The sequence below is a fragment of the Helianthus annuus genome, chromosome 6, assembly GCF_002127325.2.
Source record: "Helianthus annuus cultivar XRQ/B chromosome 6, HanXRQr2.0-SUNRISE, whole genome shotgun sequence".
Lineage (NCBI taxonomy): Eukaryota > Viridiplantae > Streptophyta > Magnoliopsida > Asterales > Asteraceae > Helianthus > Helianthus annuus.
In genome coordinates this window covers 113,452,917-113,472,077 of record NC_035438.2, presented here as the reverse complement: position 1 = coordinate 113,472,077, position 19,161 = coordinate 113,452,917, and the positions used below count along the sequence as shown (strand labels likewise).

At 38.5% G+C, this 19,161-nt stretch overlaps 2 protein-coding genes across 3 annotated transcripts; one reads left to right on the top strand and one right to left on the bottom strand.

Annotated features, from left to right (window-relative positions):
* The first annotated feature begins 922 nt into the window (after positions 1 to 922).
* Positions 923 to 7,480, top strand: LOC110865639 (molybdopterin biosynthesis protein CNX1). Its single transcript, XM_022114965.2, has 13 exons — positions 923 to 1,082; positions 1,316 to 1,442; positions 1,527 to 1,657; positions 1,822 to 1,923; positions 2,230 to 2,313; positions 2,385 to 2,612; positions 2,778 to 2,962; positions 3,064 to 3,168; positions 3,901 to 4,194; positions 4,275 to 4,432; positions 6,470 to 6,576; positions 6,653 to 6,709; positions 7,092 to 7,480. Exons 1-13 carry the CDS (start codon positions 930 to 932, stop codon positions 7,320 to 7,322), a joined length of 1,962 nt encoding a protein of 653 aa, XP_021970657.1. The 5' UTR covers positions 923 to 929; the 3' UTR covers positions 7,323 to 7,480.
* A 4,551-nt stretch (positions 7,481 to 12,031) lies between these two features.
* On the bottom strand, positions 12,032 to 18,852 carry LOC110865640 (la-related protein 1A). 2 transcript variants are annotated; one of them, XM_022114968.2, is made up of 14 exons: positions 18,465 to 18,852; positions 17,588 to 18,051; positions 17,313 to 17,481; positions 17,154 to 17,244; positions 16,204 to 16,275; positions 15,859 to 16,100; positions 15,656 to 15,725; positions 15,046 to 15,153; positions 14,630 to 14,946; positions 14,378 to 14,521; positions 14,236 to 14,299; positions 13,488 to 13,633; positions 13,042 to 13,146; positions 12,032 to 12,436 (listed from the first exon to the last, which is right to left on the bottom strand). In XM_022114968.2, exons 3-14 carry the CDS (start codon positions 17,447 to 17,449, stop codon positions 12,301 to 12,303), a joined length of 1,632 nt encoding a protein of 543 aa, XP_021970660.1. In that variant the 5' UTR covers positions 17,450 to 17,481; positions 17,588 to 18,051; positions 18,465 to 18,852; the 3' UTR covers positions 12,032 to 12,300. The 2 variants fall into 2 exon arrangements, with proteins under 2 accessions (XP_021970660.1, XP_021970659.1); XM_022114967.2 differs by having other exon boundaries at positions 17,607 to 18,051.
* Positions 18,853 to 19,161: the final 309 nt, after the last annotated feature.

Sequence of the window (19,161 nt, the reverse complement as noted above, 5' to 3'; positions counted from 1 at the left end):
AGAGTATATCACTTCAAAATTAAGAATTCAAAATTTCAAAACTGAAGTAGCAAAAAATACATACTTTACACGATGTTGAAACCATGACACTGAAAACAACTGTAGAACAATCATCATCATCAACTGCAGCAGACCATTCACAATCAACATTTAGTCATAACTCAGATAACAAAACTTTAGTAAAAATCAAAAAGAAAAACAAACATAATCATATATATCACATTACCATGATCAAGGAAAACCACATATCCCCAAATTTTTTTCTGAAAGTGGGACAGGGAGAGCTTCAGTTTTCTGTTATCCTTTATGAACAAATGCCGATTATTGAGAATAAGGGGTTTGAGGGAGAGATACATTAGAAATGTGGTTTGAAAATACAAAAGTAGAGAACACGTTTATATAAGAAGATAATTGACAGAAGTGAGTGAGTAACATGCATTAATTGAAAATTGCATATCCCCATGCATTTTGAATTTCAAATTACCCGCATTTTCAAAACAGCTGCTACTAGGTATACATTTGCCAAAGGCAGCATCTGCTACTTTCTTATAGAAGAGCATATGTTTGCCTTTTGGAATGTGGGCCAGACCATTTGAATACAAAAGACAGTGGTCTGAAATCAAATTAAAGTGATTTATATATTAGGCTTTATGATGTAATAATGAGATAAGAAAAGCTTTGTTAGACATCCTCTCGTGTTGACACATCAGCTTTTCTTATATTATTGAGATTTCTTCTTTTATAGAAAGTATAGATAGATAAGCGTAAGCTTAAAAAGGTAAACCAAACACCCATTAGTGCTTGTTTTGTAAAAATAAGCTAAAAAGGTGTAAGCGTAGATAAAAAAGCTAGGCCAAAAACCCCCCCTTAGTTTCCGTTGTCAAACCCATTTCTTCTTCTTCCTCCCCTAGAGAGAGAGTGAAGTGGAGATGATTCCAGTAGAAGAAGCTTTGACAACTGTGTTGGACGTATCCAGGCGGTTGTCTCCGGTGACGGTGGCTGTTGAGGATGCTCTCGGCAAGGTTTTGGCTGAGGACATTCGAGCTCCCGATCCTCTCCCTCCATATCCTGCTTCCATCAAGGTCTTTCTTCACCACGCATTTGAAATCATCATTTTTATAAATAAATTGTTAAGTTGAAGGAAGATTTAGGTTTAGCCCAATTAGTTTGTTTAATTAATTAGTGCATATCTTTTCTTTTGGGGTCATTAAGGAACAGATGGAATTTGAATCCCAAAACAAATGTTAGGAAATTTATGGTTTAGGGATGACAAGTGTGTGGATTTATTAAAGTTTACGCACTTGAAACTTTGCAGGATGGATATGCTGTAATTGCTGCAGATGGTCCTGGTGAGTATCCTGTTATTACTGAATCAAGAGCAGGGAATGATGGTCTTGGTGTCACAGTGACTCCTGGAACTGTTGCATACGTTACCACTGGAGGTAACCTATTATTTATGTCTCTAAAAATATCATCTTTTGTATGTTGTGACAAAACAAAATGCATGCATTCTTCTATACTCTCAGGACCAATACCTGATGGTGCTGATGCAGTTGTCCAAGTAGAGGATACTGAACTAGTACAAACTGTTGCATCTCAACCAAAACGAGTACGCGTTTTGGTAAAAACTAACACGGGAGTTGATATTCGTCCTGTGGTAATAACTTGTTTGTTTTCACTACTCTATCTTTTATACCAGTATATAAACTGTTAAAGAATGATAATTCATAAACTTAAAGGCCAGAAATACTAAATCTTTATTTTTGTTTTTTGCAATATGATAATGTGTGTAAATTTGATCATTGAGACATTGTTTGATAGGGATGTGACATAAGCAAAGATGATCTAGTTCTGAAAGCCGAAGAACTACTTGGTGCTGCAGAAATTGGGCTACTTGCCACAGTGGGTGTTTTAACAGTCAAGGTATATTATTAGTTCTAGCCTCTAGGGGTGTTCATAAACAGTTGAAACCAACCGAGCCACCCAAACTAAGGTTTGGCCGGTTTAACATTTCGGTTCACGGTCTTGGCAGCTTAACAGTCCAGCCAATGGTTTGGAACATGGAACTGGATGTGAAAACAGAATCGGTTTGTTTTCCAAAACCGTAGTTATTGGTTTGGCACAGGATATTCGTCAAAACCAGGCCGTGAACACTTGTATTTGTGCGGATTTTAGCTACTCTGTAGTCTATACTCAATGATGTCTTTAACTGCCATTGAAAACATGCAGGTATATCCCACTCCAACTATTGCTGTACTTTCCACCGGAGATGAGTTGGTGGAGCCAACATGCAAATCTTTAAATCGTGGCCAGGTACTGCATATATAAAACTAGGAATATAAATTATATGCTAATCTTACATCTTGATGGTTTTCCTATATTAGATCCGGGACTCGAACCGGGCAATGATTGTTGCTGCGGCAACACAGCACAAGTGTAAGATTGTTGACCTTGGTATTGCCCGTGATGACGAGGATGAAATCAGTGCAGTTTTGGATAAGGCATTGGCAGCTGACATTGATATTCTTCTAACTTCTGGAGGTGTTTCTATGGGGGACCGTGATTTTGTCAAGCCTTATTTCCAAAATAGAGGCAGAGTGTACTTTGACAAGGTAAAATACGCGAATTTTTTTTTTTTGTCTCATCGGGTGTATCTTCGTTTTATTTTGGGTCGAAACATGTCGATTTAATCGGTTGGGTTGACCCACAAGCAAATTTTTTGTCCTATGCTAGATTGTTTTTTGTTTATTAATAAATGTGAATTATCTTTGACGCAGGTTACCATGAAGCCCGGAAAGCCTCTTACATTTGCAGAAATCGTAACTCAATCAGGAGAGAAGGTGAAAAAGGTTCTTGCATTTGGGTTACCTGGAAATCCAGTCAGCTGTTTGGTCTGTTTCAACCTCTTTGTCGTTCCATCCGTTCGTAATCTTTCTGGATGGAAAAACCCCCATCTTCCAAGGTGTTCTTCCTGGCTATTTAAGTTATATCACATTTGTTAACAAAACATTGAGCATTACTAGCAGTATCTGATTACAAAATGTCTTGTGTCACCTGATGCAGAGTACATGCTTACATTAAACATTCCATTAAGACAGATCCGGCCCGAAAAGAGTTTCATCGTGCCATTATCAAATGGGAGAATGATGCTGGCTTGGGATTTCCAGGGTACTGCATTTAGTGCATATCTGAATCGGTTATTCTGTTTTTTTTTTTTTTAATCTATAAGGGGGTCAAATGGGTAAAATTTAAAAAGGTTAGGTATAAAGGAGAAAAGTCAAATGAATCATATATAAATAAGTTAGCTATAAAGGAAAACACATCAAACGGGTAAAACACTAGTGCAATTTATTGCATAAAACCCTTTATATTGTGGTGAGTAAAGTACACGGATGGTCCCTGTGGTTTACCAAAATTTTGGATTTGGTCCCTAGCTTTTCAAAAGTACATGGATGGTCCACAACCAACAAATCTAAAGGTTTTAGTAGGTCCAAGTTAGGGGCGAAATGCGTTACAAAATGTAAACCATAGGGACCATCAATGTACTTTTGGCAAAGTTAGGGACTAAATGCGTTACAAAGTGCAAACCATAGGGACTATCCTTGTACTTTTGGAAAGTTAGGGACCAAATTTAGAATTTTAGTAAATCACAGGGACCATCTGTGTACTTTACTCTATTGTGGCATAAAAAATGATTATTTGACACACTATTTACTCGTAAAAAATTTAAAATTCGACAAAAAGTGTTCCAGGTCAATCCAACCCGTTTTGACATGTACCAAGATTTACTCATTTTGACCCGTTACCCAACCCACCCATTTTTTTTCAAATGTCTGATAAGTTAGTTTGTCAGTTAGAAACTAATTAATATTTACTCTGTTTTTTACACCTCACGTACAGATTTGTGGCTGAGAGTACAGGTCATCAAATGAGTAGTCGGCTCCTAAGTATGAAGTCTGCAAACGCACTGTTAGAATTACCACAATCGGGAAGAGAAATACCTTATGGGACTTCCGTATCAGCAATTTTAATATCTGATATTGTCGGGATTGCACTGGGGAATGATTTATTATCATCAAAACCAGATATTGCTACACAAAATACAGTGCCCATAAAGTTACCTGATACGCCATATAAAGTTGCTGTCCTTACAGTTAGTGATACCGTTGCATCTGGGGCGGGACCTGATCGAAGGTATATCACAATTATCTCATTATTTTATGATTCTTGATAATGTGAAACTTTTTTCTTCCCGGAAACATGTAAAAATGCAGTGGTCCTAGAGCGGTTTCTGTTGTGAACTCGGCTTCTGAAAAATTGGGAGGAGCGATGGTAGCTGCAACGGCTGTGGTTTCTGATGACATACCGAATATCAAGGGGATATTAGAGAGATGGAGTGATGTTGAAAAAATGGATTTGATTTTGACGCTCGGTGATCTTATCTTTTCTTTTATTATTTATGTTTCTGAATTATTACTTTAAGATTCTATCTAGGGCTGCAAACGAACTGAACGAACACGAACACCTACCGAAGGAGATTTTCTGATCGTGTTCGTTCGATTAGGAAATGAACGTGTTCGTGTTTGTGTTCGTTTGTTAATTTTAGGTAACGAACGTTCATGAACACAAAAACACAAACTAATGTTCATGAACACAAATGAAAACAAACAAGTATTCATGTACATAATATATTGTTCATGAACATAATCTATAATACATTGATGCTTATTAAATATCTATTCGTCGGAATTTTGAAGTATATAAATAAAATATAAAAATTAGAGTAAAATGCCATTTTAGTCCTTCTGGTTTGGGCCATTTTGCCACTTTAGTGGTTTGATTTATTGAATTATCGCTTGTAGGTCCAAAAAGTTTTCAATATTGCCATTTTAGTCCAACTGACTTAACCCCATCCAAAGACTTCTGTTAGTCAGGGGGATTTTAGTCATTTCCCTTATTATTTTAAGAGTAAATTGCTCGGATGGTCCCTGTGGTTTCACGTTTAGTCCCCACCTTTTGAAAATAGCATGTATGCTCCCTATGGTTTGTCATTTTGTTACTCGGATAGTCCCCCAACATTTACTCTGGGGACTATCCGAGTAACAAAATGACAAACCATAGGGAGCATACCTGCTATTTTCAAACTATCTGACATCTACTCAGGGACTATCCGAGTAACAAAATGACAAACCATAGGGAGCATACCTGCTATTTTCAAAAGATGGGGACTAAACGTGAAAAAACTTGAAACCACAGGGACCATCCGAGCAATTAACTCTTATTTTAATTAAACCTTTATTATTGTCAGACATTTCAGATCGTTCAAATCAAACTGACTTAACGAATTCCTCAACAAATTCCTCGCAGCCTCTTCAATACGGCGAGTTTTCTTGTTTGTATTAACCCTAGGTTCATCGTTGTTAGGATTTTTTACGACTTTGATTGCATGTATATTCGACTCGTCTCCATATAGAGATTTGTGTCCACACGGTTGAGAATCATCGTCTACGATTACGCTCACCGGATAAAACCACACTGATCTCTTCTTGTTGTTGCTTTGTTTGCCTCTAGATGACGGACCTTTGCTCAAGCAAGAATGTGAGAACGACGATGCGGTGAACATGTTGATCCGCTGGCGGATTTTGATTGTGGGCCATCAGTGGAGGAGGATGAGATCTTCGTGTTGCTTGTAGTGAAAATCGAGTTTAAAAATGTTGCAAACTTACCTCCTAGAGGTATTGCTTGCTTCGTCTTCTTTAAGTCCCCGTGGATCTTCATTGCTCGTGATTTTGCCTTCACCAACTTGCTTTCGTGTTTCTGTTTCGATTATAAATCATGTTGATCGAATTGATACCTTTGTTGTTCATACATGTTCATCCGTTTCGCACTCGTCGTGTATTCACGGTGTCGGTTAGAGCTTGTCCGAATAGGTTTAGGTCTGGATGAGACGCAATAAACCGATTCGGTTTCAAAACTACCGCCACTGCTCGAATCTGACGAGCTGGAAGTTGAATTACCGCTTCGATGAGAACTTCATTTGAAATTAAAAACACAAATGAACTATCGAACACATTACCGAATGTTCACGAACATAAATGAACATGTGTGGCCTCTGTTCATTTAACTAAACGAACGAAATTTCTTGTTCGTATTTGTTCATTTATTAAACGAACTTCCCACTGAACGGTTCATGAACTGTTTGCAGCCCTAATTCTATCTTTATAACCTTTAAGGGGATGGTACAGTGGTAAGCGCCTGATTCTCTCTAGCAGATTCAAGTTCGATCCAACTTCCACTAGTTTGTGCCTTTAACCCCTTGATTGCCACTTGTTCAACATAAATTGTGTTCTACTTGGTCCCATTAGTTAGCAGGGTGTTGGTGGGGCCCGTGAGTTTTCCGGTGACGGTTCTCACGATATAAAAAACAAAGATTTTCCGTTAATAACTATGAGATGAATTTTGATGATAGGTGGTACTGGCTTCACACCTAGGGACGTTACACCTGAAGCAACAAAAGCTGTAATAGAAAAGGAAACCCCTGGACTTGTACATGTCATGATGCAAGAAAGCCTCAAGGTATTTTTATTGCTACACATTTTGTAGTTCAATATGTTGAAAAAGACTCCACTAATCATCTCGAAATAAAAACCAGGTTACACAATTTGCAATGCTTTCGCGTGCGGCAGCGGGAATACGTGGATCAACACTAGTAAGGGCTTTTTATCCTAAGTGTTTCTTTTAATAAAAGTCAACATGAATCTAAAAAACAGTAACAAACCTATTTTTTAATGTGCTATCGAGTATATCATATTTACCTTACATAAATTCATAATATCAAATACACCCCTTTTTTAATTTATGACATTTATACCCTTCCTTCAAAACTTACATTAAGTTTGAGTAAAAGAAGGGTAGGGTATGACAGTCATTATAAGTTGTATTTTATAAATGGGTAAATATGAAATATAAGTATTTTTAATGGATATATCTGATATTGATTATTGGTTGGGTAACTATGATATTATACACGTTTTCTGCTATATATAAATGGAATTGTCCGCTTTTTAATAACAGTATTAAAAATATGTTAGATTATCAATATGCCGGGGAATCCAAATGCAGTTGGAGAGTGTATGGAGGCATTGCTTCCGGTATTAAAGCATGCTCTGAAGCAAATAAAGGGGGATAAAAGAGAGAAACATCCACGACATGTTCCTCATGCACAAGCAGATCCAAAGGACGTATGGGAACGTAGTTATCAGGCTGCTCATAACGATGTTAAAGAACCACCTGCTTCGTTGCATACATGTGATTGTAAGTAAGTGTTGTATGCAACATGATTGATGTCCACACTTCAAAATAAAATCTAAATTTGCTACGGTTATCAAACAATTTGTTTGTTAAAATGCAAAATGGACACCAAGGTATGCCGGAGTGAAAAAAAAAAATTTACCATTTTACTAGTATTTGTGTTACAAAATAACCATTTAACAGGCTAGGCTTTAATAACTATTTTGGAAAATTGTTTTATGTACTGCAAGAACCATATTACATGCGAACTTGACGTCACACTAATTGTTTTATAAATCTGATGTCCGAAATTTGATGTATTATATTAAGGGGCTGTTTGGTAGCCTCTTAATGACCATTCAGATGCTACCTCTTAATGGTTTAAAACCTCTGAATGAATAAGAGGTAACCTCAAGTCTGAATGGTTAAGAGGTAACCTCTGAATGGTAAATCATCACATGTCACTAGGGGTGTAAACGAGCCGGGCCGAGCCCGAGCTCGACCAGGCTCGAGCTCGGCTCGTTAGGTTTTTATGAAGCTCGAGCTCGGCTCGGTTCGAGCCTACTTCTTTGAGCTCGAGCTCGGCTCGCGAGTAAAACCCAAAGCTCGAGTTCGGCTCGACTCGGCTCGAACTATTTGGAGAACAACCTTAAACGAGCTAAAAGCTTGGCTCGAGCTCACTTCAACATCGCTTAAACGAGCCAAAGCTCGGCTCGAGCTCGGCTCATCAATGTTATCATTATTATTAATATATTATATATAAAAAAATTAAAATTTTGTATGGGCTCGTTTATCGCGAGCCTAAACAAGCTTTGTATTTCAGGCTTGAGCTCGGGCTCGATAACAAAACGAGCTCTATTTCAGGCTCGGGCTCGGGCTCGTTAAGGCTCGGCTCGTTCGAGCTTTTAACCGAGCCGATCACGAGTAGCTCTCGAGCCTCTGGGCTTGTTTACACCCCTACATGTCACATTCTTCTACCTTCTCATTGGTAAAATTCTTAATGGTTCTATTAAGAGGTAGCCTCTTAATGACCATTCAGAGGCTACCAAACAGCCCCTAAGATTATTCTAACAATAAATGAGGATTTCCTGTATGAGCTTTGTTTGAGGTGCAAGTTCGTGTAAATTTGTTTTGGGGCCCAGTTTTTACCAACACGTAGATTCTCCTTGTACTTTCGGTTTGTCTTAGCCTTAGATCTGTTTTAGCTATAGAGACTTTCTTAAGGGTGGGCGGAGTGCTATCGGGGAGTGGTTGCGGGGTGTTGGGTTGCCGCACGGGGAAGGGCATGCCGGTGTTGTAGCGGTGAGCGGGGAGGGGTGTAGGCGGTGAGTAGTCATCGATGCGGGAAGAGAAGACAAGACAGAGAGGAGAGAGAGGGGGTTAATGGTGGGTCCCAACCCCTTTCAACCAATCACACTTCTTTTTTAAATTGTTTACCACTCTCCATGTGTTTGAACACTGCTAGTGATTGAGTGTAAATGAGGAGTGAAGAGTGGAGTTGACATGGAATGAGATTATTGGGTAGTGAAAGTGTTTACCACTCCCCATTTGGGGAGCACTCCTTCCACCCTAAGGTAGCATATATGTACTTTCAAGGAGGTTCTTACTACCTGTCCTTGTTTCTTTGCTTTATGCTCCTGTATTTGTTACTAAGGGTGAAGGGGTGCACCCCTCATGACTTTCTATCCACCCAATCATAATATGTCATCTTATTTAGGGTTAATGGATTTAAACACCCCCCAACTATGGTCATTTGACCGCTGGCACTCTCAACTTTGACTTTGACTCACACCACTCTCAACTTAACACATTGTTTGTCATGGCACCCCCTCGTTAAATAAACACTAACCTAGTTAGGAAAATTAGCCTACGTGTCATTTTAATCTGATGTGGCATGTATGACGTGTAAGTTCCCTTGATTCATCATCTTTAAAACCCCTTAAAACCCCTAATATCCTAACGACAGAAGTATGAAACCCTAAAAATCACTTATCAAAATTACACGCACTTATCAGATTTGCAGACGGAAGAACGTGGAGTGGTTCATGTGATTTCTTTGCAATCGCGTCCATCAACAGACCAGAAGGAAGGGAGCCGCCGCACACGGCGGCGGCGCAACGACAGAGAGACAGAGAACGAGATCAGTTTTAGTCCACCTTCACCATCGTCGGCGCCGGTTCATTTGACCGGTGTCGTCGACGTCCACCGTCGTCCAACGTTGAGACCATCATCAACATCATCATCATCATCGACTCATCAACATCATCATCGACAATCACATAAATAACAGAAAAATGGTGAAGGGGGTTTTTACCGTGATGCTTCGTCGGTCAGAATACCCATGCCGCCGCCACGGCTCCGCTGTCGTAGGCGGATCGTTGCCGGAAAACGGCGCCTTCCCCGTCGATCTCTTTCCTCGTTCTCTCTCTTCTTCGTTACTCATCTCTGCTTCTCTCTCTTCGTTTCGTCATCGCACCACCACCAGACAGACAGTGGTGGTGGTCGGCCGTCTCATTGACCGAAAGGAGAGGAAGGTGATTTAGGTACAAGGGAGTGGTTGTTTGTGGGTTTTTGGTGAAGAGGATGAGGGGTGCGAGTGGCCGAGTTACCGACGCCGGTAGCCGGTCGGGGTAGTGCCGGTCAGACATCATCGAGAAGGAGAGGGAGATCGACATGTAGGTATTGTTTGGTTGTGTTATTGGAGTTATAAAGATGGTGAAAAGAAAAAATTACACATCACTTCATAAACAAAGGCCATGTCACCATGCCACGTTGGAGAAAATGTCTATGTTAGCAAAAAGAACTAACCCAGTTAGTGTTTATTTAACGACGGGGTGACACAGCAACACAAGTGTCAAGTTGGGAGTGGTGTGAACCAAAGTCAAAGTTGAGAGTGCCAGCGGCCAAATGGCAATAGTTGAGGGTGTTTAAATCCATTAACCCTCTTATTTACCCTCTTATTCACCACTCTTGCCCAAAAATCATAAAGAGTGGTTTCCCCTCATACCATGGGGGTAATCTAATTTTTTTAAATAATTAATTAATAAAAGTACAATAAGTTAAATAAAACCATTAAATTAGATTAAAAATAAAATAAACATTACATTAATTAAAAATACTTAAAATAAACTAGATTAAACTAACTTTACTACTCTTCGTCGGATCCCACCAATAGGTGGGGTAAATCCATTCTTCTGAGATGCTCAACGAGATCATGTTTTATCTATAAGCTCGTTTAACACATTGTCATCGAGAGCGGGCTCGACTGGAGGATCCCGAATGTGTAAAACCCGTCTTCATTCTCGCATCTACGCCCTCTTCAAACAACGGGTTATTCGCTTCCACGTCGCTCACTATTTTTAGAAACAAACGTTTTGACATACGGAATCTATGATGAAAAATATCTTCGTCATATTCCGTTTCCTAGACAGAATACCACTTGCGGCGCACCCCACATAGGATTTCGTGGCTACTCTCACAATGACGACGAAGATAACGTTTGTCACACCCCCAAAATACCACTTGCGGAATTCACCGCGAGGTGTGTGACGTACTAGGATCCAGACACTGATCACATTGAACTAACAAGAATATAATAAGTTCGAAATCTCATTCAACGTGAAAAGTGCAATTCAAAACATTTGATTAAAATAATATACGTGACAACGTCACGACCCATGACATCCACAACTCCTCCGATTGCAAGTTCCGATTCATGAAATCATCTAACGACCTAAAAGCATTCAGAAAAAGTTTATCAGCATAAAGCTGGCGAGTTCACAGTTTTGTTTACAAAAATCATGTAAGTGTTTAGTTTAAAGACATGTCAATAATAAACTCGATACCAAAGTGACGTATGTTTGTTTGCCTTCATCAATGCCTATCAACATTGGCCATGTGTTTAATGTCATTAGTTCACGCACGTCCTCCCCGGTACGGTGTGAGGTTGTCAAGCCAATAGCGCTATCAACTAATACACCGTTGCCTCCCCGGCAACTAGTTCGGTAGTAAGTATGGACTTTCATGATAGAGTTGAGTTTATTAACTAATATCGAAATTAAGCTAAAGTAATAGAAGTATTCATCCCGGAATATTAGTCAGAGAAACAACTTATTACAAAATAGAACACGTGCTGATGAAGAAAGATGATTCAAGGACATTATTTAAGACATCCCATAATCAGCACAGACTTTATCTCCATAGATTTTTCACTTGGAAAAACACACACTCAAACTTTCTCTCTACACAATCAACAAAATGTCCATGATGAAGGTGGTCTTGGCGTTGTCATTAATAATTTTTTGGTCAAATTTCTTCGCCTTGGCACAATCAGCAAAGCTCGACCCGGAAGAAGGTAGGTGGTCGCACATATATGCCACTGTCGCACATATAATTCTTTGAATTTGGCTATTTTTTTATGGTATCAGCTATTATTTGTGTGAAATTATTAAACGGTAGTTTAGCCAACCCCCCCAACAAACAAACGAAAACAACTCATAGAAATAAGACATTTATCTTTGTTTGCCATTTTATCGAAATTGATCGCCTAGTTTTGAGTTTTTTGGTTGAAACAGTATGCGTTTTAGAGACGGTTTTTTAAATGAACCGACATATGAGTAGTTCTTTTGTGAAAAACCAGAGGTAAAATAATTACACTATTGCAACAATACGTGACGTCGTAATTTAACGGATGCATCTCTCTTGGCCTGAATCCTAACTGTGAATTTGAACAGCTTTCAAGAACATACAAAAACAAAACTGCATTTTACAGACCCAAAAATGGTCTCTGGTGTAGAAGATGATTCCCATAAATAAAAATGGAACACAGAAGAACAAACTAGGGTCAACCAGTACAAAGTGAGACCCCTAACAACATACTGGTGTGCTATGTACAATGACCATTCAACATCTCTTCTAGCCAAGAGCGCTATTAAACGCTCTCCTATCTCTATACGCTATTTGAAATTCCTGATCTCGCTTCCTTCGTAAAGAAATGTAGCACTCGCCTGTTTACTTGCTTTCGGTTTTACCTTTTGTTTTGGAGCGGTTGACTCTAAAGTCATTCAAGCTCCTGTATTCTTCTTTCAGTAGCCTTTCCAGTTCTGGGAGCTTTTTATGCTCCGACTGTGAATAGTGATGAAATGCCCTACCAAAAAAAAAAACTTACTTTCAGCGCAAAACTACCATAACGCCACAAAGCAATATATATTGGAATTCATGAAAGAGAGCATGCGTTTAACCATAATAACTAAAAGCAGATTAACAGTAAATCGGGGAGTAAAACACTTAACACTAAACGAACATTAAACAAAATTTTTGTGAGTTTGGATTTGTCTAAACGGGATCCCGCAAACATGTTTAGCTAAACAATTTGTGTTCGGATTGACCTTGCAGGTTCTTGTGTTGACCCGTTTATTTTAATTTTTTTTAATTACAATTATTTTGTAGTAACTTAAAGTGATGGGATATTTTATACCATAACAAAAAAATTAAAAGAGAAATGAACATCATGTTTTATAGCTTAAGCGTGTAATTATTTTATATACATTTGTATCTTATGTTGTAAAATTTGAAACTTTATGTTATTAAAATCAAACAATAAATCAAATTAAAAAATTTAGAATAAAGGGGATATCTTCATGTCAATCCAAAAAGTAGTTTCGCTTTTGGTCTTGTCAAACTTTCGAGTCCGTGTCGAGATTGACCCACAAACACAACTCATTTTGCAACCTAAATTCATAGTCAACTCACCAGTATTTTTCAAGACCGTAAAGATTTCCCTTTTGGTAGAAATCCAGAGTTATCTGTTCAAAATCGGCGTATACATCTTCATTGAATTCTTTCTCCAAACCGTAGCTGCAATTAAAAATGAGAATTAGAAATGCCATGTGGACTAATTGCAATTAAAAAGGGGAATTAGAAATGCCATCTGAACTATTTTTGGTAACAAACATTTATAAAGCCAGAAAAACCATCATAATGTATTGAAGTTTGACCATGTTGACTTTTTTCTGATATATGGAGTGCTAAAGTGGTGGCTTAAAATTAGTTATCTTAAATAAAAATATGACGGGTTTTTAGGGTTTAAATAAGTTGATTACCCAAACCGGTATTTAGTCCAAAGTCGGTTTCCTTTTAATGCTATTAGCCCATAAAGAAACAAAAATATCAACAACAAAATGGTGAATATTGTGTACCTGTAAAATCTGAAAAGGCATTCTAACCCATAATTGTAACCATGAGCTGCATCTTCCAGTGCGACTTTCTTGAATTCCTCATACATTGAAGGAACAAACAAGTCTCGAAGAAAATATGACCAGAATCTGTAAAGAGTATTCATTTCCTGCATGTACAAGTTATGAACTTAAGGATTAATCATAGCTGTCGATAGCGAATAGCGACAAGGCACCTATAGGCTACGTAGCGAATAGCGACGGCTATTTTATAAATAGCGATTACACTAGAAAAAGACTTTTGAAAATTTTTATATGTATATTACATTAAAATAACCTGCCAACGTGACACAAACATAATCTTTAACTAAAGCTCGTTTAATAACGAGCCCAAGCTCCATATACCAAAACGCCTTATGCCCGCGCACCTAAATGAGCCTTTCGTTTATATGAATATATTAATATTAATTTTCATTTCGTACAAAAAAATTATACATTTACATAAAAAATAATATTATATAATGATGTAAAAAATTAGTTAGTATAAATAAATAAATAAATAATGTTATATATAACTATTAAAGATACAAACAAAAATAACTATAATTTTATATAAAAATAACAGTTACATAACTAAAAATACTAAACGAGTGGAGCGCAAGATCAATTTTGAAAAACATTCTCACGTGCCGAGCTCAAGCTCCCTTATACGAAACGAAACGAAATGATATTAGCTTAATTAACGAAATACTAAAGATATAAATAGAGGTACCTCACTGCATCCAATACCACATTTCTTCCGCTCATTTAGGCATCTCTTGTGATATTTTACATACCTACATAGATAGAATGAGTCAACTCAGTGATTCACGTAGATGGACTTAAAAAGACAGTCATTCAGATTCAATACCCACTTTTGCTGCCTGAAACCGTTTTCTTCTAGAAGCTGATGACTAGGGTGCTGGAAGGGCGGAAACGGCTTTGGCATGGAGCCGACAGGTGGACTTCCGGCAGTAAGGCCACCATGTGGAGATACACCAAGCTTTGATGACCTTAATCTATACAGGATGATCATGATAAATCATCATTTAAGGTCGCCACATTGTAACTTCTGATACACGTATAAACGAAACACTTTTCAAATTTTATTAGAAGTCGGAACTGACCCGTGATTATCAGGGGGTGTTGACCCAAAGAAAAACCCGACTGAACTACTTGGTGGGCTTTCTGATATGATTTGATCGCTTCCATTATTTTTAAGACTGCCAGAAAACCACCGTTGGTTCTTTAGTGATTGTTGTTTAAAAAAACCTTTATTTTGCTTCCTTCTACTAGAATTAGGACTGCCCGCCACGTCACCACCACCACCTGCTGCCTTTTGATTTGCTATGTAAGAACCAACCTTAGGAGATTTGGAAGTCCCACCTTTTATTTCATTCGTTGTATTATTTCTTCTACCTTTATTTCGTTTTGATTTTAGCTCCTGAAAGCAACGTGTTATTCGATATACGAAAGCGTAAATGTAATTATCTTACAAAAAATATCAATCCAGCAACTAAATAAAGTTAAGATGGTAGATAACCTGTTCATAGTAGTATAGACCATCATTTATGGCAGAAGCAAGCTCGTTGGAAAAAGACTTTGTTTCCTCCCCGGAACCTTTAGTTCCTCGTCCATTCTTGTTGTTTTGCTGTAGACATGAACACTAACTTTAACGGGTTTCGGGTTGGCAAGTTGGTGGGTTGCATTGATGAACCGAAACACAGCCCATATGTTTATTCGTGTCAAAGAAACCAACACAAACCCTGACCCACTTAAAAACATGTAACCCGCAGAAGACCCATGTAACCCATTTATCTAAATGAGTCAGACAAACGGTACGGAGGCTGTAACCGTGTTAAATAGGTCATAACCCGGTAAATGGTTGTATACGAGTTGGCAGGTTGACCTTATAAAAAATAAGACTTTAAACAGTTTGACCTTTTTAGTTAAACAGGTCAACCCGAACACGACCCATTTAAATAAACGGGTTATACAGATCAAGACAGACACAACCAGCTTATTAAACAAATTCGAAATCCGAAAACTTGCTTACTTTTTTTGCCAGAAAGTGCAACCTTTAAGATCGATCACATACCAAAAATAGAACATATTAAGTTACAAATAAAACATTGATTTAACATCAAAATTACCTGGGTAACAATTACGAGTCTCTCAACTGCTTGATCATTAACAACCATTTCATCATCTTCATCATCCACCCTAAGTCAAGCCAAGTCAACATATTAAATAACAGCCAGCACAACAAAAAAAAAAGAAGACATGACACATAAATTTTGTAACAAATAAAATAAGAATATACTGGTATGCTTTAGAGACGTGGATCGTGTTGTACCTTGTTTTAGAAGAACACTGATCCTTATGTTCAAGCTCAAGCTCTTCATCAAACATGAATGTGCTTGCAAAATCATCACAAACTTTATCCAGATTTTCACCAGAAGCATCGTTCTTGAAAGAATCAAACGTCTTAGTCTTTTCAGATTGTTTTATCGAACGCTCTTCAGATAAAGAAGAGTTATTCCCAACAGAAGCTGGAATCCACTTTGACCAATCTTCACGCTTTCTCACTTTCTCACCCTGTTGTGGTCCCACATAAATCAGCAACTCGCAGAATAACTGAACCACATGAAATAAGTTGTCATCTACTATATTATGCCAAAAGGAAATTGAGAAACTAAACCTGCACTTCAAGAGTACTAGAGCTCTGTAAGGCATCCACAATAAGAAGTATATCTGTACTCATACTTTTAACCTGCATCATGTTATGTTAAAATTCATCATCATACTCAGTAAATCCAACCAATAGCAAAGCTAAAGTAGGGTAGATGTACACAGCCTTACCTCTACCCTGTAGGAATAGAGAGGCTGCTTCCAGTGAGACCCCCGGCTCGATTGTAGTTTTGTATCAAGCCTTGGACCTAAGACACATAGCACTCAAACAATCGGGACAGAGACTGATTAATGCATGTACCCCTGTCTTTCAGCTATCAACGTCACCACATGATGCATGATTAACCATCCACCGCTTTTAGCGTTGTTTTCACGAAATTAGTAAAATAACGTTAAAGTTAGTACCATTTCACTTTTGCCCTTCGAGCGCCCACACATATATACATTATATGTGCACACCGCAAGCGGGGCATAAATGTATACAATTTACACCCTACTTGCGGTATGCACATATAATGTATATATGTGCGGGCGCTCGGGGGCAAAAGTGAAAGTGTACTATTTTAACGTTATTTTACTAATTTCGTGAAAATAATGTTAAAAGAGGGGGGGATGGTTAATCATGCATCATGTAGTGGCGTTGATAGCAGAAAGACAAGGGAGTACATGCACTAATCGGCCTTTGTCTTAATTGCTGAGTTATGTGCCTTGTGTCCAAGGCTTGATGCAAAACTACTATCGAGCTGGGGGTCTCATTGGAAGCAGCCTCTCTATTCCTACGGGTAAAGGGAAGGTTGTCAGTTGTCTACATCTTACCCTCCTCAGACCCAACCTTAGTTGTGCTATTGGTGGGATTTACCGAGTATGATGATGATGTTATGTTAAAATTAAAATACAACCGAAATTTATTAATTTGCTAATGTGAAGTACTTCAAATGCAGGCGAATTAATTAAACATACCCTTTTGAAGTCCGCAATAGTGGATATTGGGACCCATCCTTGGTCATCCATCAAAGAAATTAAGTATCGATCACTAAGCAGGTTCTGATCACTGTAAAAACCAAGTAAAATATTAAGATATGAATGACAGATTATACCCTCTACTTTTTAATAACGCACCTGAAATAATATTCAATTTGGGTTCTAACACTAACTCTCAGGGCTTGTGCCTGTGCAGGTAGCATAGGAACTGTGGGACCCGGCTGGTGTGGAACGACAAATGGTGGATGTGGGACCCTAACAGAATACGGAGGCATAGCGGGAAGATAGACAATAGAACCCGGAGGACCTGACAACACGTTATTACAGCCAAGTCATGATTATCCGAAGAAGTTAAAAATTGAAAAATACAAAAAGATAGTAAGATACACAATTAAAAATGGCTTCTTCGGCACCTTACAAACACACAATTACCAGGAAAAACGGGTGCACCCATAAATCCAGCTGGCGGAGCAAAAAAGGGGGGCCTAATGAAGGCTCTTGGCCCAGCATTTGGATGCACGTCGTTGTTCTCTTTTGGACCTAACGGTTTTTCTTGCATGTTAGGTCTTCTGTTAGGAAACTCGACACCATAACTATTAGGATTGCCTCTCGGGGGAGCTGTAGCGGTACTACTTGCTGGAGGAAATGCTCCAACGGCTGGTGGGTAAGCATATCCATGGATAGGAATATGAGCGGGCCAGGGTGCCATACCGCCATAAACAGGCGGAATTGGTGGCTGATGAAACGGTAACGGTCCGTGAAAAGACGGTGCAGTGTTTGGGTTATGTTTATTTGCAGCCTTATGTTGGCGTGATGGTTGCCTTGGGGAAAAATTATGATTTCCACGCCCGTGTGTCTTTGTCACCTCAGTGGACACCTGAGAAAAACAAACGCAGACCAATTTAGTAACTTGACTAATAAAATGATTTACAAAAATACACTCAATGGTCAAACAGATCAAAAAACCAATAATGCTTGAGCAGAAAAAAATATACTTTGTATTGCAGAAATCAACATAATGGTCAAAACTATATGTGCTTGAGCAACTATCAAAGCTTATAAAAAAAGGATACTTTGCTTTGCATTAGTAAAAATAACAACAGTGAATCAGATGATAAAACAACTATCCATGACTGAACCAAAAAGGTGATCTCATCAATCACATAGATGAGCTTAAAGTACACATTGAGAATCAAATAATAATAATATAAGAGTAATAATAAGAAAGTGAAAAAAGAAAAGCCGAAGCTGAAAACGTAAGAAAATGAAGACAGAGAGAAATTGAATGACCTGATTTTGTTGAGGTTTAGGAGAAGTAGTAGTAGTAAGTGCATCATCGGGTTTTAAGGAAGAGAGGGCCGGCCAGGAACGGGAATCGGAAACAGCAGCGTCGAGCGGCGGCGGAGTGGAAGAAGGAGACGGGGTCTTCCAGGGTGATTTAGGATCTGTGTCAGCCATCATCACCATATATAGGTATCTATGTATGTAGTTGACCTGATTGTAATGAAAGCAAAATGGAGGTACAAAGGGAGGGAGGGAGGGTTAAGAGAAAGGGAAGGAAGGCCTGTTCTGTTGTTGCGCCGTCATGTAAGTGTCCGAGAGGGAGTGATAGAAAGAAAGAAAGAGACTAGTGAAGTCTAGGGCTCAAAATGGGCCCAACCCAGATCCATCGGAATCGCACCCGTTTGATAGATAATGTTACCTACCCTATTTATTTATGGCCTTGTTTATTTAGCTAAATTACACTTTTCGTTCTTATGTTTGTAACAGGTTGCAATGGATTACATTTAACTTTAATAATTACAGTCACAGTCCTTTATTTAGAAAACCTGTTATGTTTCGTCTTTTACCCCAAACCAGGTTAGAAATTTAAGTTAACTCTCATTATGTGCTTAGCATGTGAGGGCGTTTATGTCCTTTTACCCCTAATTCCTCCCAACTTATAAACCCCTCTTTTACCCTCATCCCCAAATTAGGGTTCCAAACT